A 27,610-nucleotide genomic window follows, 5' to 3' on the forward strand; every position below is an offset into this window, starting at 1 on the left:
GGAAAATGGTCAAGTGATCATCTCAGAATCCTCCTCTAGGCTACAGAAATATTCATGCAGGAAAAGTTGTCTCAATGGAGGTGCTGGCCTGAATCCCCAGGCTGTTGTGCAAAGAGACATGTTCCCTTAGCTTTAGATGATTATGATGCCTATATTCCAGATAATCATTGCGTAAGGACAATTCACATTCCAGAAATTGTACTAATGAGTGATTCAGAAACCCTACTGTGATCACTTTTTCTTCCTTAAAGTAAGCTCAAGGTCCTTAATTTGAGATTGTCCTTTTGTGTGTGTGGCTACAGTGCAGTCATCTGAAGTTGCATGAGGTGAACACTACAACTCATTTGTGTTGATTTCAATCAGTTAGGTGTTTAAGCTATTTGCTGGAGCTGAAGCTTAGCCCTTAACTTGACCTGAGTGTCCTTCAGGTGACTGATAAGATGACAGGGATGAAGATGATAGAGAATTCAGATCCAAGCAGGTGTGAGGAAAAGGTCTTGTGGAAGACCTGTAAGAGTAAGGATACAGTACATATAGTGCAGACATTAGTGGAAGCAGGATTGGACCCTGGATAAGCAGGGGAGAGAAAAGAACCATACGTTGGAAGGGGATGAGTATTATGTAAATAACAGGGATAGAGATATTTCATAAATGGGCAGGCTGATCTCATTATTTATCTACAATTAAACTAAACTGTGGGGTCATATCATCCTATTAGACCTAGCAGATTAAACTCAGGCTGTCTCTTTTTGTTATTGTTTCTGGGGGAGTTCTGGAGCTTTCTTAATTTAGGTCAAAAAATGAGAGGCTTCCTCATAAGCATTTTAATTAACCAGCTGAAGAATTCTCTTTCCCCCAGAGACTTGCAGTACCAAATCCAGAGCTCAGACTGTCATATTTCGACTCAGATTGTGTTTGCGCCCCTTTATTCAAGTCAAAAACACAGACAGCAAATCAACACCACCCCCACCCCCACAATTGACTGCTTGGAAAAAAAAAAAAAGTATCTTGAAACTTTGATTTTTGACCTAAACATGTTCTTTGCAGCAGCCCAGTGCATGGAGACCAGAATGTATGAGGAAAGTGACCAAAATCTGCACAGAAAAGCACTTTTGGCTGGACCTTAGGCCTATGCACACTTTATCCCAGGCATCTTTCCTGCCCCAAGCCATCAGTGCAATAGGGTCATCCAATGTCTTGTGGCTGAGTAAAATCCCAGTCCTTTTGCAGGGCCGCTTGGTGCACTGTCCCACTGGGAAGAGGCTCTCGGTTGAAGGGTTGGGTTTCCATGGAGCATGCTGCTCCTCAGGGAGATGAGGAGCTCCTTTCTGGTCCTTGGTGTCTCTTGCCTCCATCCATCCTCCTGGTAGCACTCCTCCAGCATGGTGACCTGGCACCACTGTCCCCCCTCATCCCAGCAGGTTTGTTTGAGGAGAGGATCCACACACCTCCACGGAGGACATGGGGAGAAAGGCATCCCCAAAGCCCCCCACTGCTCCGTGTCCTCCTCTATGAGGAGCTGGCACAGATACTGCTCCTTTCCAACTTGTGGGGTAGCAGCGAGCTGTAAGGGGGCAGGACATTGAAGAGCAAGTATGGTTTTGGGAAGGGCAGCAGCTCCATGTGGTAGGGAGCGAAGGAGAGTGTGCTGGGCAGCCAGGCAGTTGTCATCTGTCCTTGCAGTGGTGAGTAGTATCCCATGGCAGGAAAGGAAGCAGAGAGCCTTCTTGGCATCAAGCTAGGAGCCTTTCAAGAATGAAAGTGTAATCTCAGATGAATCAATATGGACTTCTACTTAGATGAAATTTGCAATCAACCCGGTTTGTTTCCCTGGTGCTCAATAATTAAGAAGAAAAATTTAGGAAAACAGACTTTCTAAAACCCAGTGATGTGTTGTCACCCAGGACAGAAAGCAACATAGCCTTTTTTCTAGACATGAAAAAACTCCTGTCAGGGAAAGAGCCTATGGGCAGTCTAAAAAATAACAGTCCCGGACTGCTAAAGCAGAGGCCAAGGGCAAAAAGTGCTGGTCAGCCTAACCAAGGCTGGATGTTGTAAAGAGATATTGCCTGTAAAGGAACAAGCTTTGTGGCTGCAAATGTCTTAGGTCCTCCTTTTCAGGAAATTTCCAATTATAAAGACATTCTGTATCAAAGTATGATTTACAGGGAAAAGATTTAGAACCAAATGGGGAAGGACCACCCTACAAGAGACACCTCACAGAATACCTATGAAACAGGTTTAATTCTGTGAAGAAATGTGTTATTTGATCAGTGGATTGATAGTGGGATTTTCTGTCATCATATTGCCAGTTTTGTCTTCTCCAGTGCTCCTTCTCTGGGATAGTGCCATGTGATTACTGGTGAAGGATAGCTGGCTCTCCCTCAGTGGCTTTAGACAAAGTGTCCAATACTCACTGTGATATGTGACTTGGGAGCAGGAACAAAATCAACTTCTGTCAGATGTTGAAGGCCACCAAAGTTGCCAAACTTTTCATGTTTCCTCCACTTTGCTCGCTGATTTTGGAACCAGATCTGGATAGAGGTAAGAAAGAAAAGGTACAGAAACTAACAGAATATGAAGCAGGAACTTTTCACAGCCAACTACTTTCCCTAAACTCTTGAGCACCATAAAGCATTGACTCCAGCTCAGGAAAACCAGGGGCTGAATCTAAAGTAAACCACTGGGTTTGACAGAACACTTTTCACAATTTGCATAGCATGTGGGATCTCTGGACTACCATGTTGCTCTGCTTTCTATTGTGGCTCACAGAAGAAATAGGATCACCCTGTTCAAGGGAAGACAGTATTCCAGGTTTTCCAGGACTTTCTGGGGAGAGCAGATCCTTCTGTGGTCAAAGCTGTGCAGTGTCAATGCACACAGCATTCTGTTTTCTCGAGAAGGTGTGACATTTCATGAAAGAGCCATTCTACCCCGTTTGCAGTGAACAGACTGAGAAAAGATCTGCCTAGATGTTTTGCTGAGCTCCAATAAAAGTATGTCACTAGTGGACATGCAGTAACAGGGTTCAACCTATACTTAGCTGGTAGCATTTGGAAATTCACGTAAGAGACCTAAGTGAAAGACCCAAGGCAATCACTCAGAAATATGAGTATGTTATCTGCCATCTTTTGCACTGGAAAGCAGACAACTAATTTTCTCTGGGGAGTTCCTTTCATCTGTCAGCTGATCTGACCAGTCTGCCTTCTGACAGAGGCATAAATGTATTTATTGCGCAGCTGCAGTTGTGCATCTTGCTGCACTGCTGTGAAAAGTTGAAGCCCCCTTCAACTGTAGTTTCTAGCTTGCTAAGGGACTTGCTGTTTGAATGCAAGCAAGTGGTTTGAATGTAACAAAGTGTTAGTTATTGAAGCCAGGTGCTATTAGATGTAAATACATATGTATTTTAAGCCAAATTATGAGCAGTAGTTATTTCTGCATCTGTCACCCAAGAAGTAATGGGAATGTCAAGAGCCTTTTGCAATATTGATGATAGATAGCTGCTATATTGCTGATAGTTAGAAGTATCTGAGGTTACTGAGAGGACAGTTTTGTTTATCTGGGTTTGCATGTGTCTGGAAACTGCTTAGTCTGTATGAACTACTCCATTCCCTTTCTACCATTCAGGAGTTATATGGTGAAACAGCACCATTTAACACTCACAAAGTGACAGAGGGCAAAGGGGGCACTCCAGCCAACATTCACTTTCTGAAGCGCTCCTTCTGAAATTTGCACATGGGATAAAGTTCTCACTTCATGGACTTACTGTTTGAAGTTAGGCACAGATTTTAACACTTCTGAGGCCAAAATGCTCTTTTTTTGCCCAACCAGCTCTCCAGCACCCTTATGTTTAAAATGATTACTACATTCCCAGCATGAATTCTTTTTCTTGTGTTTTAAATCTATTCCTCATGCTCTGTCTACCATAGACATCATACCTTTATCAACCAAATACACAAAATCGTAAAACCATAGACTGGTCTCAGTTGGAATGCATCTTTTAAAGAAGACCTAGTTCTAATGCTTCTGCTGTGGGCAGGGACATCTTTCACTAGACCAGGTTGCTCAAAGCCCCATTCAACCCAACTTTGAACACTTCCAGTGGTGGGACACCAACAACTTCTCTCGGCAATCTGTTCCAGTGTCTTGCCAATCTCACCATAAAGAATTCCTTCCTCATACACAAAGTAAATCTACCTTCTTTCAGTTTTAAACTGTCACTAATAATTTCACCATAAAAAGATGAGTTTGGCAGTGCCTATTTTCATAAATCAGTGCTGCTAAGTATTAAATATGCTATCTATTCTTTAACTCTCCATTAACAGAGTATACAGTTTTGCCAAAAATCAATGTTTGTCTGACAGGCCAGTCATTATCTGGCTGTCCTGTTTACCCTTTAAATACTGACATAACATTAGATCTTGTCAAGGTCCCTGGAAAGTCTCTTATGCTCTAGAACTGATTAAATATCAACACTGATGACTTAAAATACTTCTCAAGCAGCTTTTTAAGAACCACTGGAGGTAAGTTGCTTAGATTTGTAGATTTAAAAATGTCCGTCTGCAGCAGCTGCTGTTCAACATTATCCTTATAGAAAGTGTTGCCACCTTACCTGACATATTTCCAAGAATAGAGCAGAAATTATGACTGAACATCTTTGCCATTTATCCTGCATTATCCTTGACAGTCCTACTGTGTCTATAAAGTAACAGATCAATACAATTGATCACTTTGGGTTTTGTTTTTTTTGTTCTTAATCGACTTTTATTGAGTTTTTGATCTTATTTTTTCTGGCCAAAGCTTTGGCCTGCACCCTCCTGCTTTGCTTATTTATTTTTTATAATTTCTTTCCATGTTTACTCATACAGGATTCTTAATTTTTCTGTGTAACGCATGCAATTATACAATTTCATCTATCCACTCAAGCTGCTTCACAGCAATCATAACTTTCTTCCTTCATTGAAGGACAGAAGCTTTTTCACAGTTACAAAGGGTTTCATTCAGCCACTGAATGGTTGTTCACTTACTTTTTCAACAGTTAAGTTATATTTCTGAAGTAATTTGACTTACACAAAGCTTTTAGCTTTGTCAAAACTATTATTTCAAAGTAGCAATAGCACATGCAAATTCTCTGTGTGCTATTTGATTTGTATGACAAATGCAGTCAATCAACTTGAACCTAAGTTACTGCTCATTTTTAGTTCCATGGTTGATTTCCCTTTATCAGCCAGGGTGAGGCCAAAGACTGTGTCATGTGTTACACTGTATGAATTGGGAATTTGCCATTTGCACTTCTTACATGAGGGACTTTCTACTTCTTTCCTTTACATCTCAGGTTGATGTTTCCCATAATAACTTTTATTTTTCCCCATACAGATTAATTATTTTAAAAACAGAAACATGTCCAGTTCTTTCATGTGATTCATTGCTCTGTGGAGAACCCTGACTAGCAGCTTGTGTTTTATGCCATTGGAAATGCACTGTTGGTGTACTGGTATTGCTAATGGGCACATTGTGGCAATGCAGGTCTAATTCTCCCTGTCACCTAATGATGAAGCAATATTATCATGGCTAGTCAATAATCCCAGGCATGTCATAGTCAATAAACAGCTCTGTGTTGAACTTTGATTGTTAGAGACAGATATATGCAAAGAAGTACACCAATGACTATAGCACTGGAGCAAGTGCAGAAACTGCCTCATGCAAAAATCATCACTACAGTGCCTGGTAGACAACACCAAATGCTCATACAGAGTAGTACATAGATTTTAATGTAACAGATTTCCTATGCAGTAAGAATTTGGAGTCAATTTTTAGCTCAGTCAGCAACATTATATTACAACTGGGAGAAACTGTATTAGTTTCTATGCACTGAAATTATAGCCAGGGCATTTATAGCCTGTGATATCAAAATACAGAACACTAAGAATCACTTCCATTTTGGCAGCTATTTTTGCATTTTTTGAGACCCTGTGGAAGGTGGATGGGGATGACAGTTTGTACTGGATGAATATTAGCCTATAAATGGTTGATAAATGTTTAATAAATATTTTCATAAATGGCTGCTCTGTTGCTACAGAGTCCAACAGGTTGCTCATAAGCATCTGTAACTCCTATTTGCTATGCATTTAGTATGCTTAGAGCTCCTGTTAACCCTTTGATTAATTCCATTTGGTTAGCCACAGCTGGGTGTCAAATACTTCTTTCCCTATTTGTAAAAAGAGAGCAGTGATACTGGCCTTGTCTGTGGGGTAAGAGAGAGGTCACATCTCATTAGCATTGCCACCCAGGCATAAACTATTAAGAATGCACTCCAAATAATGAATGAATTGCAGTGAACATAGCCTTTTTGAGGCATACTGTACCTGAACTCTGGCTTCTGGGAGGTTTATCTTTGCTGCCAGTTGATTGCGAATATGGACATCCGGGTAGTGAGTCACTTGGAAAATTTTCTCCAGTTCCTGCAGCTGCTCAGCTGTGAACGTTGTCCGGATTCTTCGTTTCCCTTTCCTCTCAGCTGTGAAACACAAGGAAAGATGTATTACTTTTTACAGGAAAAGGCTACGGGACCACAATAATATTCAGAGATGCAGCAATTTCTGTAAATTGCTCTGCAGTTGGGATGGCATTTACAACACCTTCTAGACATGTACTTATCATAGATGACTGGCTTCTGCCATTCTCTAACAGATAATGCTAATTAACTCCTTTATCATTAAAGGGATGAGTCAAAAGTGTCCATTTGCACTGCTAATTCCATGGACCCAGCGCATGCCAACAGCTACAAACACCTATGTATTTTAACCACACTAATACTGCAATGAGTTTGTCAGCAAAGTCCTTCCGTGTTGGACCAGCCATTGACCCCTGACTGACTGCTGTTTTCTTCCCATGCATTCCTATGGCAGCAGGGATAGCCAGCAGTTTAACTTTGCAGTTGCAAAGAAAAGGTATTTTTCTGACTGTACTGTTGTGGTGTGGGGACTTCTTAAACAAGCTTAACCTAAAGAAATTAAGGTCTTAAAGCCCATGTGGAAGTTTAGGTGCTGTGAATTCCTAAGACTCCTAGACTATTCCATTGCTTCATCTGTTTTGATCACAAAAAGTACTTCCCTCAATGCTCTCACTGTGTTTTGAAAATGCCCTCTTACACCAGGATAATCTATTTAGATCATGAACTCTGTAGAGCACTTGATGTAAGTTAGAATGAGGTCTTGGTTGCTCCGAAATGATGCTGAAGGTCTTGCAAGGAAGAGGAAAAAGCAGCTGCAGAATATGGAGTTCAGCCTCATCCCAAAGCTGGAATTTTCTCTGATGCACAAAAGGAGTATCTTCCAGCTGACACTGAGTGGCCAGCTCAAAAAGCCACACCCCAAGCATTGTGAATCACAGGGCTTTTTCTACTGAGCTTGGAAAGCTGCATCTGATAGGTACATAAAAATTCTACTACTATTTTAGTGACTGTCATGAGCTTGCTACTCAGTGACCTGAAGTAACTGTCAATGAAACCATCTTGGTAAGAGAAAATTGCTATTCTGAATGGCTGCTTTTGGTCTTCCACTGTTTGATGACAACTAACTAACAATTCATACTATGTAACTAGAGGCATACTCTTTCTAATGGGAACAATTAACCAGACAAGGTTAGCTTAGCCCCTCAAGGAAACTTGGTACCTTTTTCCCCTTTTGTTCAGCCATTAGCATCCTTTGGAGGGCTAAAACAGCGAAAAGTTAACACTAAGTCAATATAGAGTGGGCTCTGTGCCAACCAGAAAATGTAATTTTTCATTCTGTAATTGAAACCTCATTGAGACTCTGTTGACACAGAAAATAAGAATTAAAATATTCTGTCCAACAACTTGGTAGGAAGGGACCTGGACATGACACCATTGTGAATATTTCATCTTTTCTAAACCTTTTGGGGACTTTAAAGGAAATCAGTCATGCAAAAATAACTGAGGACTGTCATTTATCATAAACACTGTCAATACTACCAATTCTCAGAAACAGCCTAATAAAGCTGATGTCCAACACAGTTAAATTTCTATCATTAGACCTTCTACCAGCCCATCAAAGTACTATTCACTAAACCGCAGCACTGGCTTCAGACTCAAGAGAAAAATGTTATTTCCACTGAATTTAGCTGGCACTGGTGGGGCAGAGATTTGAAATGAGAAATATTAATGTGCATTTATGCTGAAGGTATAAAGGACACAGCCCTGATTAAGAAGCTCTGATTACATTTGCTTGAACCTTCTCAGAAGATTACTGTAAAGGAGGTTCATTGCTATATGCAAGAAAAGCGAAGTATCAGTGCTGACAGTAGAAATCTTAGGACACTACATCTCCTGTAGATAAGACAGGGTTCCCAGTTCATAATGCTGTTTCTTGTTAGGAGGATTTTCACATCACTTTTACTATATAGCTCACTATATTCTGGCCTGCTGGCACCTGACAAATTCCAGGACTAGAGAGAGTGGCTTCAGAGCGAAAAAGCACATGAGTTTCTGGTGTCTCATACCAGCTTCTTGGGTACGAAAATGACTCAGATAATGCGGTGATGAGCAAAAGAAAGTCCCCATCAGTTCACTCTAAAGTCTCCACATTTTTCCTTCTGGAAAGGTGAACTGTGTTATAGACAAGATTCTTATGTAAGGGAGGATCTGCACGGTGCTCAGAAGTGTCAGCCCTATTGAAACCAGACTTCGCAAAGCTGAAACACATCAGATTGAACAGTAACATGAAGTCAGTTACGGGCCAGTAGAGACTGAAGGACAAGCTTTGATTTTGACTAGATATGAAATTCACTTGCTAACAAAATAGACTCCTGTGAACTAATCAAGGACTTGCCAGCAGGAAATATAGAAAAGTGTATTTTTTTTCAATATGTAATCAGTCATTCTATTTTTAATTAAAAAAAAATCTATTAAGAAATGCAAAAAACATGTGACTCTGTTAACATTTTCTCTTGCAAGATGAAACTTTTTCTGACTGTAGCTTTGATAGTTCCCTTTGACTTGAGACCTCAGCTTAGAGATCCCATAGCAAACAACAGCATTCAGAATTACAGTCTAATAAAGAATGTGGGTGGAAGATGTAAGACTAGGAAGTGTTGGAAGTGTAACTGGCTTTTCAAATGTGGCTCTAGAGTCTCTGGGGAAATAAGACTGAGTTTCCTGAGCTATTTTTTATGAAAAAGCTGGGGATATTCAAGTGTGCTTTTATGCTCCATGACAGTCATTTGCAGGTTAGCTGACTGCTGAAACCAAGCCTGAAAATATGAGACAGCTAAATATGTCAGCATTTTCAGATGCTTAGAGATACAGCTGTCTATACACTGCCCTACTGTTGACATTGGAAGGGCCAGATTGCCCACGCTGATAAAGCAGTATAGCTCCTTTAAATTCAGTATCACCCTCATTTGTCCTTTGCAGATCTGCTTTATTACTAGGTCAGACTTGGAGCAAGTTGGAACATATGAACTTTGTAGAAATAGAGATTCTTCTTGAAGGTGCACAGTGGAAGGATGAGATCAATGACTACAAGTTGGAGCAAGGGAAATTCTGGTTACATAACAGGGAAACCATATGAAGTAAAGCACTCCCATCATTCCTTTCCTAAAAAGTAAGAGAGCTCGGGGCATTAAGGCCTTAAGCTAAGCACAGCTCATAGCATCTGATTTGCAATTGCTTATACACACAGTTTTAGCTTAGCATATTGCAGCTTATTTCCACAGTCTACTATAACACAGTTACAAGAAATTTGAGGTATGAGCAAATCAATACTGATGACTACTTGCTTGCAAAAGTTTAACATTTGCAGTTTGTAAAGTAAAAGCTGCACAGCTGCAATAATGCTATATTTGGGGCAAATTTATCCTGGACTACATTCTGTAGTAGGCAAATAGCCTATGGTACACTTTGCACTGCTGTTTCTTAGCTGAATATCTGAACCAGCCAGAAAAATGCTGCCTCAGTGGGACCTCTGCAACTGCACCCCTCATTTGCACTTACCCCAGTAGCAATGAGGACTGTATCAAGCCTACTTGGGCCACACACTAGAGGGACAAGGAATTAAAAATGCAGGAGAATGGCTGGAAACCAGTACTAGCACATATTTGCCTTGAAGCAGGTAATCCAGAGAGAGATGAAAACTGGCAGGATCAGTTTATCTCACTGCAATCTTCTTTGTCATTTCCGGACAGACACTCTCTCACAGTATGCGACAGCCAGATCCAGAGATTCTGCTGCTTCTTTGATAAGGAGAAAGTTGTTACGTAAGCAAGCAAGTGGCTTTAGCTATATATCCTCAGAAATACATTTTTCTCTGTGTAACAAAGTTGACTGTATAATTTGTTTCTCAGAAAGAAACTCAGATGTGTTGAAATAGAACCTCATTATATCTGGTTAGGTTCTGTTTCATCCTTTTTTTGTTTTTTTCAGAGAAGTTCCTCTCTCTCCTCTTTGTAATTCAGATATGTGGGTCTCCCAGCTAGTTCCTTCTTGTGGATTTTCTGAATGTTGCTTTCTTGTGGTGACATTCTGCCACGACAGACAACCCCATAGCAAAAACCATCAGTTATTACAGAGTGCATCAGGACAAAGCTGCTTGTCTGTATACAGGGGTGTGCCCTAGTCCCTCTCCTAGTTAAAGAGGTGGCTCATGGCTCGTGCTGCAATATTTAGGTATGAGTATTGCAGTGTGGCTAATCTTTATTAAAGTGGCTTTTCAGCCTAAGAAGGACTGGCATAACCAGTGAGACTGATCCTAATTGGATGGGTACAACGTGCTCCAGATAGTGCCTCCTCCTAGTGAAACAGAGCATTTAGCATCCAGCTGCTGTCTGTTCAGGCATTGCCAAAGTTAATTCAGAGAAGTACAATGTAAAACTTTTAAAATCTTAACCTTCTCTCTTCAGTTCAAAACTCCTTCACATAGAGTTGCTTCCACCCTGGCACTGAGTATGGTGCCTAATCACTTGACAGCAAGACTGAAATGCAGAGAGGTACAGACTTCAGGGGGTATGAGCAGGACTGCTGAAAATGCCAGTCTAGAAACCTGTTCAAGCAGGCAATATGATGGTGGTCAGGGGAGTTCCTTAAGTCTGCTTGTCAGAGAAGCTGGCAAGGAGCAGACAGTATGTATGAAACCATTCATGCAGACAGTTTGTTGCGGAGGATCGTGCTCACCATCAACCTGAGCCCCCAGTGAATTTAACCCTTCCTGTCTGCCAGCAAAGTAATGACAGTGTTTACAAATGCTGCTGCCTAAAATGATGGTGTGCACAACTCTGGCACAGACAGTAGTCAGCAGAATATCTGAAGGATGAAACAAAGCATCAGGTCCGTACCTAGGCCAGAGGGCCTGCACCTTCATGAACTCCTTCAGGCCAATGTGGATTCAGGGTAGATGGATGTGTAGGTTCCCCATGCAGCTAAATATCAAGTTTGACACTTGACACATTCATTTCAGTCAATGTTTGCCTTAAAAACCTTAAAACCAGAGGCAGCCTAAACCAATAATGGTTCTCACCAAAGAGAACAGGTTCCTCACCACTCTCCCCACACTCTCTGGTCCAAAACCCTTGTGAGAAACAAGCCATTTGTAAAAAAAAAAAAGAAAGCTGAGCTTATTGCAGGTTGCACAGACAGCCTGCTTTCATCTTTATTCCTACTCTTTGTGATTATTTGTACCTGCAAACATCTAGACACAAATCAGGAATGTTTATTTACATCCCTGCCTCTACTGTTTTCCTTTTAAGCGTGAAGAGCTTGCTAAAACAATAGGTAAAATATCTGCCCTCAGTTTCAAAGAACAGTAATTAACAGTACCACATCCTGGGGCTTTATTGAAAAGTTCTAGGACAATTCAGAGAAGCGAATAAATACTCATTAAGACCAAATCATGATGTGCTATCAGCTTTACAAGTGGTCACATTACACAGGCTCAACCAGAAGGAACAAATTAGCCTCTGGATCCTGTGCAATATACCCTTTGGATCCAAAATTCCCAGGAAAGAAGGGGCTGCTTGAGGAAGACATTGACTGTTAACATTTTAAATAAATAAAACTTCAAACCCAAAATCCATGAAGAAACAACACAAAAGAAATTTATGACAGTCCCCAGCTGCTGACAGCTTTGCTTTATTCCATGCTTACTTGTACCAGTGAGATTTGTATGTGAATGGAGTTTAAAGGGTGAGAGTAAAGCATTCAGGTTTTCATTTAATATCCAGGGTGTCATTATAAACAGTCAGTCTTCAAAGAGGGAGAACAAAACAAGAATCAGCCTTCAACAATGTCTCAAGTAAACCCACCAAAACAAGGTCAATCACCTGGGGCTGCAGGGACTATTCATACAGATAAACAAAAGGCTGGTAAGACAACTAATGGCAGCCAAATTATATATATGGACATTTTTTTTCCTCCCGCTTTTCCTTTCCATTTAAAATTGTTTCCTTTTGTTCTGCAGGACAATGGAATGCTTGTGCCCTTTCTCACAATACATTCTGGGCAGCTCGTATTTATCTGGGACTGTGATTGCACAGTGCTTCATTGTCTCTTGGGTGTTTCAAAAATTCATTAAGGTAAATCAGCTTATTGGGGAAAAGACTGTTCCGTGAGAGATAAACCATGCTGTTTCACAAAGCTACACGGATGTGACCATATTGTCCACAAATGAGCAGTACAAGTGAATTTATGACTTCAGAGAAAACATAAACATTGAGCTAAGGATGTCTGCAACTGACATCAGTACAGAGAGGACATAATTTACACTGGAATTCCTCCAGATTAGAGATTATCTCTATACTTTCTGTTGTCTTTATGAAAATTGCCATCAGAATTCATCAATGTGCTTTGGGATCACAGATGCTATCATAACAATAAAACAATTAGATTAATAAAAAAGATCCCTGAGCTCCCAGTCAGCAATGTGCAGAGGATTTCTGCTATGGAAATATTTGGGTGAAGTTGACTCATTAGGGCAGCCTCCTCTACCAACAAATAATGAAGACATGAGCTGCAGCAAATAACATGAACCTCTCAATGATGTGTGGTTTACAGCCTGAACTCCTCAGTTTCTGGTGGAATTAGGAGCCAGTTCTATTTATTGAAGCATAATCTATGCTGTCCTTGAATTATTGCTCAGAGAAGAGATCCCACAAGGCCGGACATGCGCCAGTGTCTGAAGGTGGTGCTGCTACCTGGCTTCTCCAGGGCACCAACTGCTATTTGATTGAGCAGAAAATTGGAACGATTATCTGTGTGCAATGCTGGGCACACTGCCTTTGGGTGTAGTTACAGTGTACACCTGCCCAAGGTATACAATCGGACACAGCATGTGTAAAAGACATTGCAAAGTAATTGCCCAGAAGGATCCAAACCAGACTGGGATCTTGGACTTGGCAATCTCCACCAGGAGCTGCCACGTGTCAGGCAGGCATGTGGTTTGCTATCCTCTCAGGCTCCAGTATTCGACTTTTCTGAACTGGCAAGCTGAGTCCCAGGGAGGTCAGACAGGGCAGAGAGAAGTAATTAAAAGAAAAGTAGAAGCTCAGCATTTGGGTGTTTACATAGACAGGTTGCTGAGAGGCTGACCAACAACCACAAGAGTTTGCCCTGCTTACTCTGCCTTGGCAGTGATGGTGGCTGCGCCTGGCCAAGGGGCTACAATGACTCATCTCACAGAAGCTCGCCCAAAGAAAGTCTGAACCTGCAGCTCCAAAGTAAGGCCTTCCTTGGAATGATCTCCTTCTAAAACAGATTTTATCAAAGCTGTTTCTCCTTCTAAAATGGGCTTTATCAACGCTGCTTTCCAATAATACAGATTTTCTGAAAAGGCTCTGCTAAGTCTTTTAAGCCACAGGTGAAAGCAGACAGCATTCAGAATGAAGGCACCCAAATTTAAATAAGGGTGTAGCAAAACTAAATGCCAGTGTCAGCATGTCTCTAGCATATGAAGACTCTTCTTTTTTTTGCTTACAATGCAGCTTCTAAGTTCAAAGTACAAGTGGCATTGCTTCCTGCAAGGGGTTTGTGATAAGGGCATAAATCTACTTAGCTTAAATGACACTGCATTTCTAAACCGCTTAGTGGCAGAAGCCATTTTATGGGAAAAGAAAATTTTAGGAAATTATTACAGGGTTTCCTGGAAATATGCTCCAAATTCATACTCAGGGTGCTCTTGCTATCTCAGACCACATGCCCATGAAGGAGGCTGTTGTCAAAGCCTCCTCCTCACCTTTCTCTCCTACACAAAATAGCACCAAAGCCCACCCTTCCTGCCTCCAAGGTGATTGTATAGCATGCTTGATTTCTTCTATTCTCTGACAACTAAACAGATGTGTGTGTCTAGATAGAGCCCAGGGCCCTTCCTCACAAATCATGAAGGTGTTTTACATCAATAGACATGTGCTGAGAGAGAGAGGTGAGGGAATGCCCTGCCAAGGGCTTCTGATGTCTTCTCACATCAGAAAGGTCTCCTGCTGCTGAGGCTGGTGCTGTTCCTCTGAGTGCTTAAGGCATCATTGGTGTGGGTGTGAGGGAGGTCTCCTGGGTGCACCTCCACGGATACGCTATGGCCATTAGGGGCTGCCAAGGCGCCTTGTCAGAGGATCCGTAACTGACCTGTAGCTGCCATGCCAAAAGCAGGTCTGAAGCACCCCACAGCAGACAGGTGCACTAACAGAAATCAATTTGCTATCAGTTTGAGCTGTCACCGAGACTACAGACTGCTTCCAGGGATGATGCAGTCTACCCTTCCTGCAGGTGTTGTTGCTGATTTTGTCTGAGAAAGGTGATACCTGCCACAGCCAGAGGCAGGAGAAAAAGAGCTGCCAGCTCTTCCCCCATAACGTAAAGTGGAAGAAGGGGGCTGAAACTTGAGATACAGGAAAGTATTTTAAACCAGGCCTCCAGCTCTCTGCTAGGAATGACACAGTACATGAATGGGATCCAAAACATCATTGTTTGCACACCACAGGGAAAATGTCAATCCAGTGCTTTAGGATTCTCCCTCCTCCTCCAGTCAGTTTCTGTCAAAGGCTCAGCAACTGCAGGAACCAGTAGCCTAGAAAATGGCAGATCATTAAACCTCTGCTTGGCTTCAAAACCTCACTGTGACCAGGGAACAGAGGATTTTGTTTAAAATGCCTTTAAAATACACATTGCCATTGAAGTGGGCTGCTCATGTTGGCTCAATTTTGTGCAGATAATTACATCCCTCCTCCCCTGCTTTACTGATGAGGCTGATACCCACCGTGGTGCTGGTCAATGAGGCTAAGTGCCAAGTCAGGATAGCCACCTCCCAGCTATGAGATGCGGTCCTCCTCGCTGGAGACTCCCTCATATGGGAATACTCTACTTTTATACTCAGAGGCAACTCTGACAGCCAGATACCTACAGCCCTGGCTCTTTTATGAAGAGGCAACATGATTTAGCCCTTCTGTCATGAGCTGTGTGCAGTTTACAGGGCAGAGGAAAGCTAAAATTTCCAGCTATCTGACAAAGCCTCTCCCTGCATCAAGACCGGTGGCTGTCTCATGCAGGAGGAGGGGGTGACAGCAGCTCATCACAAGACTCATGTATACCATGGCAGCAGTGGCAGAAACAGGGATTTTCTTTCAAATGTATTTCACGGAAAGTGTTGTTTCTCCAGCCAGCTTGCAGAGTACAGAGCAAGGATGATGTGTGGATCTCAGGAAAGCCAGCTGAGTAACCCCATATCTGCCATCTTCAATGGACTTAAATTAAACGCCTTCTTTTCCCTGGAGTAAATAATAAACAAACCCTGCAAAACCCACTCTTCTGTTGCTGCTGAAAACCTGTTTTCTGGAGTGTAGTAGGGATGTCTGTATTTACTTTTCCTCAAACTCAAAGAACTTAAAGAAATTTTTGTTACATTCTGCTAATTAATTGCCATCTGTCTGTTAGGAACTTATCTTGTTCAGGTACTAAGTATTCTGCTAAGTCTAAAGTCTGTGCAACACATTGGAAAACGATATTTGTATTGCTCAGTGCTTTGGCTAAGAGACAGATGGCTGTTTACCAGTGCTCATAACTAATTAAGTTAGCAGATTCACCAACACGACCAGAATTGAAAATTATGCCTGACACATCCTGCCAGATCTATTGCATGTCCCCAGCTTGCCTGTGTGCATGGTGATGACCTCTTCATCACCTGTACAATGGGTCCAAGGTGTACAGAGCACATTGAGCTGACTCGGCTTGTTCACCAGCCTCTCTCTCCACGTTGTGCAATGCACATTTGCCAGGAAATGGGCGTTGCACAACCCTGGCAGTGAGGCTCAGAATGTGGTAACTCCTCACACCCCACACAGGAGAGCAATAAACACCCAAAGCAGTCCCCACCACTAACATTGGTAGAGCTGGTAGGACTGAGCTGGAACTTCAGCTCAAATAGTGGCTCTTCAGTCTTTTGATGGCAAGAATGAAGAACCATCTCTGTGATTCATCCAGGAGCTATGACCATCTACTGTGACTCAGCCAATGGAAACATTAGTGATGTCTGTTGCTTGGTATCGCCATGTACATAATTGAAAGATAACAGCTGTGTTTTGGGGCATTGAAGGGGAAAGTCTGGATATAGAGGCACTCACCATGAAGTGAATGGTCCACTGGAAAACCACATAGCTGATCTTCCTCTTCCTCATGTTTTCTTTTGCTTTCCAGGTGTTCATGTCCCGTGTCCTCACCCAGGAAGGACACTGGGTTGGCTGTAGGTCTTCTGCAGGGACTTGCCTGCACTCTCCTCGCTTTGGCCATGGGTGTAGCACACATGGGGGGAAGAAGCATTTTGGCTGAAGGTAAGTCACAGTCAGATTGACTCTGGCTGCTGGAATCTGTGAAGGACACAGCACAAGATAGCTTTGAATAAAGCAGCCACTGTTCAGCGCACCTTCCAGTTTGTGTGAAAAAAGTGATCTGGATACGGTACCATTCAAACCTGATCATATTTAAAATTACCCTAATCTTTCTGTGCTTCAATGCCAGAATTACATTATTTTGCAGACACAGGATCTCAGTGAATTTGATCCTGTTCTCTGCTTCCTTTCGCCTTATAACTTTCAGTGGTCTTTATGAGAGATTTTTAAAAAAGGACTGTAAAAACAAGGAGACATAACCAAAAGGTTGAGAAATCTCAGCTTCCCTGTCAGTTTCCAAATTGGTGGCTGCCGTTTTTGAAGAACTTGGAAGCAAAGTGGATATTGAGCTACTCTGAAAATCTGTCAACAAGATTGCCATGGAATTTGCTGGATGCCAAATGCTTTTAAAAATCTAGTCCTCTCTTATTTCTGGTCCTTTTCTATATTACAGCCTTGCCATAAACCCTGATGCTGAATGTTTAATTTGCTGCCTTTAGTAGCTGCAATCAAGGCTCAGTTGACGCTTCAGACACAAGACATCTGGGTTTGTGCTACTTTAATGGCAAACCTAGAATTTGCTCTAGTTCTCCTCCCCGCCTACATTTCTTTGCTTGGAAAGCCAGAGTGAAAGGCGACACATAAACACAACACATACAAGGGGGAATTTAGGTTTCATAGTTTGCATGGCCTGGGAGCAAATATCACAGTACAGGTTTGTTTGCTGTTATTGCCAAAGAACATTAAAATCCTAATGTAATAATGGACTGCACTCCTGAGCAGTCTCCCACATCTAATCTCTAGGGTTTGCTGCACCTGTGGGTGGTCCCCTCTCCCTTCTCGTATCTAAATGGCAGCAGGTGTGAACCACTACAGGGTGTACTGGAAGAGACTCCACTTTTTAATATACATTTTATGTATACAGATATTATATATATATATATGCCTATGTTGTCACTTTTGGCACTGGCAAAACTTTTTAACTTGTTAGAGATTTATTTTCTCAAACAAAAAAGCTCTATTTGAAAGCAGCTTTGGAGCAATGATAATTATAATATCTGGAGACAAAGCACCCAATTCTGATTCAGCCCTCACTAAGAGCCCACACAATATTAATTTTATAGAGAGTTGACACTTACATGAAGAAAACAAAGTTGCAAGAGCTCCAAAAATTAGCCAAAGCTTAATTTCAATAAAGAATAATTGTTCAAATGTTATCTATCTAAAATATCACCAATCTTTGAGTAACCATATAAACACAATTACATGTGTACAGTCATGTGGACCTCAAAAACCTGGCCCACCTCTGTGTTTGAGGCACAATGTGCAAAATGGGACTAATTTTATTCCTTTACTATCAACTAACTTTGACTTTTATGGTGAGAAAACAGGTGAGGTTTTGAATAATATCTGTGGGATAAAGGAAAAGGATAGGCCTGGAATAGTCACTAGCATGAGGCAGGGGTTAAGTAACAGATGATCAGAGGATATGAGTACTGGCATAGGTTCTTAGCCCAGGATTTCTATCTCAGCCTCCCTCCCATGCTTAAATTAAGAGATAGTTGCACTCCTTTGCTAGATGTGATGCTGTGAAAATTAATATGTTGCAGAAGTGATGATGCTTATATCCTACAGTAATGAATAATGTAGGGTACCTAAGCAAGGTGCTCTTATGGGGAGTGATTAAAGCTTTCTAAGAATGACATAAGCATTTCCTAAATTACAGAAGACTTTTCACGTCTTTATTCTTTATATAAAACTTTCCTCTCCAAAAGCTTTCCCTGAGATGCTCACATACCCCAGTGATGAGCACAAGTTATGTATAAGCACAGATAGAGCACAGATACAGACTGAAGTAGGAAGAACAGGGAGGAAATGGAAGACAGTCCTAGGCATAAGGGAAAATGCCAGTGTCTCTGTGAACTGGTGAAAAGGAGTGGGAGGATCTGTTGTTTGAGATAAAAGAAGTATGAACCTCAAAGGCAGGCTAAATTAATCAAGGAGTTTTTCTGGAGGATATGCTTGCAGGTAGATGATACTGAGTTAAGAGCTGAGAGTTAGGAGTCCCAACGCTGTTTGCATTGCAACCTTCTCTGGTGTTTGTTGTTCTCACCAAGAAAAGAGACCGCCCCAGGTAATTGCTCTTTAAGCCAGTTTGAGGGGTTTTTTTCGTACACATTCATGTGACTCCAACAGGGAGCTCTGAAAAATAGCTATGAACTAGAATGGGGCAAAATGTCCTCCAGGGAATGTATGTTTTTGTGGGGTTTTTTTTGTTTATTTTTCCCCCCAGCAAAGGCAATGACATTTCAGCCGAGCACAACATGAGATACTTGTTACTATCATGCACAGAAATTACTTTGACTTGTGGCTCAAAATGGTCTTTTTGTCTTGACTTTCGGTTGCACAGGAAAGGATGGACAATTTTAGGCAAGATAGTAGGGTTTCACTTTGAAAGCAGGAGGTTATTACAGATGACCTAAGTTCCATTTAAGCCTTGTTGTGTAATCACTGGAGAGAGACAGACCTGTGGAGGCAAAAGGTTTATGATTTTAGGGTCTTACTAAGGCTGTAAACAGGGAAGAGTCTATCACTGGGAAACAAAAGCATCTTTGTATTGTGTTGGTTTTCTATTTCTTCTACATATTTTTCCTTCTTTCCTATTTTTTTGTTTTCCAGGTTTATTGGTTTTCACTGTAATAGGTGGGGTGAATTGGTGTTATTGGCCAGATGGTATCTGTTCAGTTAGATTCCTTCAGTTTGTTTCCTCTTTAGTGATAAAGCTGGGGTGGAGTGTTGCTAAAGGTGAACAATCATCATATTGACATTTGTGTGTTTAGTGGTGGTTGTATTCCTATTAATTGGCTTACCCTTAACATGATGGAGCATAACAGGCAGAATGACAAAATTACCCTGTTACTGCTTTCACTGTTAATTTCCCAGGTGTAACACTCCATCCCCAATCTTTCCCTGACTTGATAAAGCATCTCCTCTTGGTGAAACCTCACTGGCAGAAACCAGAGGAGTAATGAACAATCACTTCAGATGTAATTTCAAGTACATTAAAGTCAAGTTACCAGAATTTCTGAACATTTTTTTTTCTGAAATAGGCCTGATAGTCTTCTGTGTTTTAAATCAAAGTGTTGACACAGGGGAGGAGATAAGCACTCACTGGATATTTGTGTTCCTTGCAAAGCCCATGATTACTCTTTCTAGGCTTTGTGACAAAAGCTTGAGAGGACAAGCACAGACTGCACACTGAAAAGTCTTCTTGTCCATTGTTTGTTTTTAGTTTGATAAGAGTCTTTCAATGATTTCAACAGGCTTCAACAACTGCACCTCCAGGTCTGCTAGCTGTTATGTTTGTGCAGTGAGCTCCCTTATGACTAAGACAGCAATTTGGAAGCAAAACATTTCAGAGAACACTGCACATCTTAATCCAAGTCCCACTGGAATTACACTCACAAAAACATATGAACTTAGGAGTCAGCCCCAGAGATCTTCCCATACATGATCAAGCCCCAGCTTTTTGTGATAGGCTTGCACTGTACATCGCAACATCCTTTTTATCAGAGACTCAGAATAATTTGTTAGAAGTAACATCTAGAAGTCATCTGGTCCAGCACCTATGGGTTTTCTTGGGAATCTTGGTTTGCACCCCTCATTTAGAATCAGAGGTCGAAAAAGACCTTTAAAATCATCAAGTCCAAACGTTAGACCACCAAGTCCAACATTTTCTGACATTCTGCATCTTCTGCTCCCCTGGTCCTACCCATCTCCTCAGCTCATAATGGCTAAATTTAGACTCCAGGACAAGTGTGGTCTTGGCACTGAGACTGTCTACATCAGATGGCAATTTCTGGCCTCAGTATTTACCTTACAGTAGCCTATGTGGTACCATATGGATCTTCCTGTGTCTCATATGAATCATGGCTTTGCTCAGATAAATACTATATGGGATTGTGGGAAATGTTCTTAAAATCCATAGTAGGATAAAACTAAGCCCTGACCTGTAATACTTCCTTCTTTGCTATTGCTGAACTGTTATGAAAAAGCAGCTGGATTTGTATCCCATCCTGGAATTTCCAGCAAATTCCCTAGCTCATTTCAGTTCCCTGACCTTGGCCGGCACTGAGCCATACTAGATGTGGCTGATTATTTACACAATTTTTTTAATGACAGTGTTATATGGCATGAAGCTGAATGACTTAGATGGAATACAGCAATTACCCAAGATGTATAGCACTGGGTATTGCACTTCTGAAATAAATATAACTTATCTGAATAAATCAGTTCTGCTCAGAAGGCAAAGTGTAATAAACTTAGGTACCACATTCTTAAGTAAGAAACAAATACTGAAAAAGTTTTGTTTTCATTAAAAAAAAAATAATTCCTGGATCAATTGCAAAAACAAAGCATAACATTTTGGAAGATTTCTACAGTTTTCCTGTTTTCCCACTTCCAGTAACATTTAAGTGAATCTTCATGTGCACAGACTGTTTTCATTAGTTAATATTCTACATTCCCTTAAGTTTATGAATCCAGCCTTGCTTTCTAGCAGGGGAGAGTCACTATATTCTCTTGTTACAGCTACAGTCTCTCTCTGGTGTGCAGGTTGTGAAGCAAAACAAAAGACAGGGCGTGGTGGTTCTGCCTGCATTGCTTTCAAGATGAAAAACTGACTGCATGCTCAGGTGGAGCAACTTGGGGTGAGTAGTGCAGTCCCAGGAAGTCACCATGTCCTGCATGCAGGTTTGTCAGACTCTTGTGCTTGCAGTGGCCAAGACACACTTAGCCAAGACACCCAGTGAAACTGGCTTCAACATATTGCTTGTGAAAAAGACTTAATATAAAAATGCCCTGTCTCTGTTCCCAAAGAACACTCTCATGTTGAAATGCAGTTCATTGGTCCATGTTGTGAACAAGCACTGACTGAATTTTCAGTGGTGTTATTTGTCTCCCCTTGGATCCAGTGGCACAAAGTGACTGCCATGGGCCCTCAGGAAAGGACTTTCAGCTCACAAAACCACACTGCCAGAGCTCCCAGTAGCACTTCTGCCCCTTCCCAGCCTGGCACCTGGGCCCTGTCCTTGTCCACTCCTACAAACTACCAAGTTCTTGCTTCCTTCAGGACTGGTTGTCCATTTCCAGCTGGCAAAAGCATCTTAAGGAAACCTCCAAATGCTCCAGTACTCAATAGTACTAGTGGCAAAACAGGCAATCAATGCTTGCCAAAGCCTTCAGCAACATCGTTTTATCTTTGAAATAGCTTTTTCTTTGAGCAGGAAGCTCCAGATGACCTGAGAGGTCCCCCCAAACGCCAGTTATCCTATGGTTCTGGGAAAAGCCAGCAGATTGCTATCTCTCTTCCCCATACACAAGTTTCCATGGAAAGCTACAGTTACAGGCACAAAGGCAGCAGTAGTATATGCAGCCCCAATGCTGTGAGGTGAATGATGGACTGACTGCCACATGGTGAGGAGACCAGTTATCCTATGTCACAGAAGAACAAAAAGAAGTCCAAATCTTACGCAAAGCATGACTGAGAGTGTTAGGGTGCTTGAGTCCAACCCCAGTAATTAATGTTACATTAGTGAGTAGTTTCCCTCACCATTAAGTCTTGTTTGCTTTCCAGTCTGGGTCTGTATCCAGTTTGGACATAAAAAGAGATGAAACTGTGCAAATAGGCAATGGTTTCTTAGATTGACAGGTTTTTGGAAAAAGAGACTCTCCCTTACTAATGGGTGGTTCATCCAATGTCCTGGGAAATGGGGTCCTTATCCATGAAAGGGTCTCTGTACATTACAAAAAATGAAGTGCAGCATTAAGTTTTGTTGAAAGCAGTTGAGTGAGAAGTGAGCGAAAATTTTGTGTTAAAACTACAGGTGATTTTTTGGTAAAGTGGATCTGGTTGTATACATAAAATATCTCTTTCTCATGGAAAATGCAGATTGAAAAAGATGAAAAAACACTAAATCCAGAAAATGCTGGATATTGTTCTTTGTTTAACATAAGGAGACAATTTCTGTGGGGGCAAAAGTTCACTCAAGACCACATTAACTACACTGTGGAAACTGAAGTTGAAAAGTTAATGCACTAGCTGGTTTGCTAAGATCAAAGTCATGCAAGTTTTCTACTAGCTGTTTTTATTTAGTTCATGAAAGAACCTAGTGTCCATGATGATAAGAAGAAATGGTTAAACATACATGTTTTCTCTTTTCTTATTTGAGCAACTTGGTTCTAACACTCCTATAGCTACCATCAGAAAAGGGTGCTGATACGAGACTTGGCAGTAATTCCAGACAACAGTCAACTCTTCATATAAGCAAAACTCCAAAAATTTTTTAAGTTGCAGCAGTCTTAGGCTTGCTTCCTGAGTCTGAACACCTGTCCTTCTTATGGCAAGCATTTATTCGTCTTTTCCCCCCCACCAGATAACAAGAGCATTGTTTTTTAAAAGGAAAGATGCTGTACTTTTTTACAATAAGCACTCCTCACTGAAGAGAGCTGCCTGAATTAATTTTTCAGGTTGCATACTCTACCTCTCCAATGACATTGAGGCTTTACAATGTACAAAACCCCAGAGTCCAATCTACTGTGAAGTTGAAAGCGAATTATTGTTTAAATACTGTTTCTGTATATATAATGAATGGTTTGTACCTGATAAGGGAAATCCTAAATTCCTACAAAAGTTGAAGGACAAAAATTCTACATAATTAAACCTGACAGCCTTAGGGATCAAAAAGCAAGGAGCATTTTCATTAAGTGTTATAACTGGTACTTACTGAAGGCCACTGGTGACCCTGCTTTTAGGGACGGAGGTCTCTCAGAGGCATAGCTACTTCTGTTGCTGGTTTCATTGTTCGGGGGAGTGCTGGCAGAAGGTTTCTTTAAGATTTCCTCAATGGAAAAGGACAGGCTGGGCTTCCTCTGTCCAGCACACACGCGGGGGTCCGTCATGTTGCTGCCCAAGTGGGACACAAAACGCTGCGGCGCTGCCCCGGGTCCCGCAGCAGCCCGAGGCACACGCGGCTGCGATGGTGCGTGTCCCTCCCCACCCATGCCCGGGTGACCCGCGGCAGCGCTGGGAGGAGAAACAAAGGCGACCCACAGCTCACACACACGCCTCTCCTCGCTGCTGGTCACCCTGGCACCAACACCTGCGCTCCTGCGTCTGGGGAAAGGCAGTGTTGGAAGTGCTGAGCATTCCCCCTGCCCCTCGTGTTTACGGAGCTCTGAACGATCGTATAGCCATTCCAGGAGGAGGTGTGCTCCTTGGAGACCCGGGAGAAAAATGCCCTGAGAAGGGTTGCCTCTTGTTGGTAAATCCTTTTTGTGGGAAGTTATCTTCCTTTTCTGCTTTCAGGCTGAAACCTACAAAAAGCCCATTGGAGTTGTACCATTATGGAGTTAAGAAAATAATTGGCAGGACAAATACGGTCTATCAGGCCATTTACTAGCAAGAGAGACAACCTGTAAACTTCTCTTGCATACAAGGAGGTGTCACGTCTGAAAAACTTCCTCACCAGCAGTTCCCAGGTTTTCCTTCAGCCACTCCTCCTAGCCATCCAACCAGCTTTGGTTCAGATTATTTTTTCTTCTGTGAAAACCCTCTGAACTTTCCAAGCAGGTGTTTTTCAACATCAACCCATCTTATCAGTCACAAGAGAAAAAGAAATGGCCCTTGTAACACATCTAGGAATAGGAATTAGTGCCGTACCCCTATACTTTTAAAGAGAAAACATTGTTTTCTTTCCATCCTGAGCTATGATGCAAACTAGGTTGATAATCATCCCAACAGTTGCTTACACACCTCCCAATTAGGCATCCAGCACAGTGGGAGATTCCTGGTTAATGAGAGTGAATACCTGTGATTCCTCTCCTGAGCCACTTCTATCCTCTTGTTAATTTTTATTTTGGGAAGAATGTGCTTAGATACACTCCTTTTCCTTCCCTCTCCCTCCCCCCAGCAGCATTTCTTGCCTTCTTCTGGGATTGCCCTTCACATTTTAAATTGCTATGGTTGTTTCTCTCTTTCCTGCTGGTTCTTCTCTGTGCCTTCCTTATCAGGCTCTTATAATTGTATTGGCAGTCCCTGCCTTATTTGTCCAGCGAAACTGACAATTCTTGAGCTGATATCCCATCATATGACCTTTTCATGGAGTGGGGACCAAAATTACTGTGTAACCAGGGGGCAATAAACCACACCTGATAAGATGAAAGGCTTTCGGCTTTTTCCAGATTCTAGATACTGGAAAAACAGTGGGGGTGATGAGGAAAAGAACAATGGAAGAGGTTCAAAATGATGCAGCCAGTCGTGAGGAAGAATATTTAATTATCTGATTTTATGAATCAAACTTCTCTCCAGGTGACAGGATAGACCAGTGAGTGTCTTTCACACTGATGACGCACGTGGGGTAGAGTGGGAAGGGTTTCCTTTGTTCCCTTTGCACCCCTCTGCTGTTTCTATAAAGGAGGCACTTGTGCCTTCCTGGTTGTGTGATGAGGTGAGAGCTGAGTGGGTGCAAAAGTTCTTGTGGCTTTCTCCATTTAACAGGGAGCACCTTCCCGATCCCTGTACTGGGGCAATGTCTCTATAGCCAAGCTTTGTCCTCTCCAGCTTTGCTGCCAGTGTGTAATCCCAGCTGGGCACACAAAAAGGGATGTGTGCCCCTTCATTGCTTAGGTAGAATGAGAGAGTGGGTAATTTATGGGCTGAGAACAGGTGAGTGTGTTGTCTGTATGCAGGGAGAAAGGAAAGAAAGGTACTCTGAATTCATACCCTGGATTAAAACTGCCTATTTAACAACAAGGTTTCCCTTTTTCCCTTGTGATTCCTGATTCAAAATCCATGAAAAAGCACAAGAGGAAACCTAATACATTCTTTTACAGACACCCTACTTTTCCTACTCTGCTTGGGGCACTAAAAAGGGAGCTACTCTTCTTGCTTTCTGTCTTCCTATAGAGCAATGGCTTCAAATCTTACTTCCCAGATGCCTCAAGTTGAGAGTCCTTGACCCAGCCTTCATCGTATTAATTTAGTATACATTACAGTATCTAAACTCTCTGATGTTTACTGTACTGCGTTTTACCTATAAGTTTCAGGCACAGGAAAAACAGATCTAGGGATGTCTCTTTCTTTTAGCCTCCCTTGCTGTCCATTTTTCCAAAGGATCTATACAGGTGCAGTAGTGAAGCCTATGGATTCCTCTGCTTCAATTATTAAATGAAACAAGGCCACATTTTCCTTTTCTTTGGAAAACTTTGATTTTAGTTTGTTATTAAAACCTCGATGTTCAAGGGGCAAATTTCTTGCTGCAAGGGCAGGAGGAGGAGGAAGAGGAATAGGAGGATTCCACAGGAAAGTCTGATAGGTTCCAGTACTCCTCATGAAAGGACCCATATTTTGGGTACAATAGCTGAGTAAATCAGCCTGGAGACTCTCAGGGCAAAAAAATACATCTCCTATCCCTCCTCCTTGCCCCAGCTTTTTGCTGAGCTAAACACACACAGTTTTGAAAGGGAGAAATGTAGCCTTCTGGTAGAAATAAATGTGCATTCATGTTAAAAAATTTCTGAAGCAAAGAGAATTGAGACAGACAGACTCCAAGTTTCCATTTCAGAATAGAATAAATATTTTTATTCTATGGTCACGAGTGAATTCAGCATTAGCCCATACTCAGAGTGTCTGCACTGCCTGTCTCCACTGCCACAAGCTCACTCTTGTGCAGGCACCTGCTGAGACAATTCTGTAGTACCATGTCACAAAATCAAATCGTGCATGTTTGTATAACTAGTCTGTCTCAGTCTGCAACTTTAAACCTCCCTGCTGCTTGCACTGACAAGTTGATTTCTGTGTGTGCTTAAATTAGATGCTCACATCGAAATTTACAACTTGAAAGTGTCCTTGTGAAGGCTTTATTTTTGTTCTGTCTGATTGTATTGTACTTTTTTATTAAAACTGAAGACGATGCCATCTGAGAAATATTTGTTCTTCTATATAGGAAAACAAAACAAGCACTAAAGTAGGAAATAGGATAAATAAGCGACAACTTTTGAAAGGGGATTAGAAAGCATCAGCGTAATGATGCATAAATCCTGTGTTTTGTGTACAAAAGTTTCTTTAGAAAAAAAGGCAGGTTTGATATCAAAATGTTTAAGTAGTACCAAAAGACTTGAACATTTTACTATTTTTGATACAGAAATTGAAAAATAGTGATAAATACAATTTCATTAGCTAAAAAATAGATTAAATATTGTCTTTGGAATGACTGCTCACTCAGAATTTCTTTGCTTTGTATTATGTTAAAATAAAGATGAGTGGCAAAAAATAGACCCTTGAAATGCAAATGAACATTTTTGCAAATTAAAATAGTTCAGTTGACCCCCTTTCTCAAATGATTGAATTGCTGAAATGTAACAAATTATTTAAGTTCCAAACAAGAAATTATTTACTTTTAAATTACTGGAGAATGAAGAAGTTATTTTTCTGCTAAGTTCTAATATGCTGGCTTTTTCAGGGTAGTCTGGGGATATTATATATTTCTGCTTGACCTGGAAATGCATATGACTCTCATTTGTTACAATTATTGTGCTACCCATCTAATTTAGTCTATAAATTCCTTTAGGCAGGAAACACATCTTCCTCTGGGATTGCTGAGCTCTGAAGGCAACCTTTTACAGTAAAAGGTGACTGTCTAGAACAAAATCATGCCATGTTGATTTTCTC

General features: G+C 41.5%; 1 protein-coding gene across 1 annotated transcript; it reads right to left on the bottom strand.

Annotated features, from left to right (window-relative positions):
* Nucleotides 1–1,509: 1,509 nt before the first annotated feature.
* On the bottom strand, nucleotides 1,510–23,841 carry ISX (intestine specific homeobox). Its single transcript, XM_033059187.1, has 5 exons — nucleotides 23,667–23,841; nucleotides 16,618–16,860; nucleotides 6,366–6,517; nucleotides 2,418–2,534; nucleotides 1,510–1,746 (listed from the first exon to the last, which is right to left on the bottom strand). The coding sequence occupies exons 1-5, from the start codon at nucleotides 23,839–23,841 to the stop codon at nucleotides 1,510–1,512; spliced, it is 924 nt and encodes a 307-aa protein (XP_032915078.1).
* Nucleotides 23,842–27,610: the final 3,769 nt, after the last annotated feature.

This window comes from Catharus ustulatus, chromosome 4, assembly GCF_009819885.2.
Source record: "Catharus ustulatus isolate bCatUst1 chromosome 4, bCatUst1.pri.v2, whole genome shotgun sequence".
Lineage (NCBI taxonomy): Eukaryota > Metazoa > Chordata > Aves > Passeriformes > Turdidae > Catharus > Catharus ustulatus.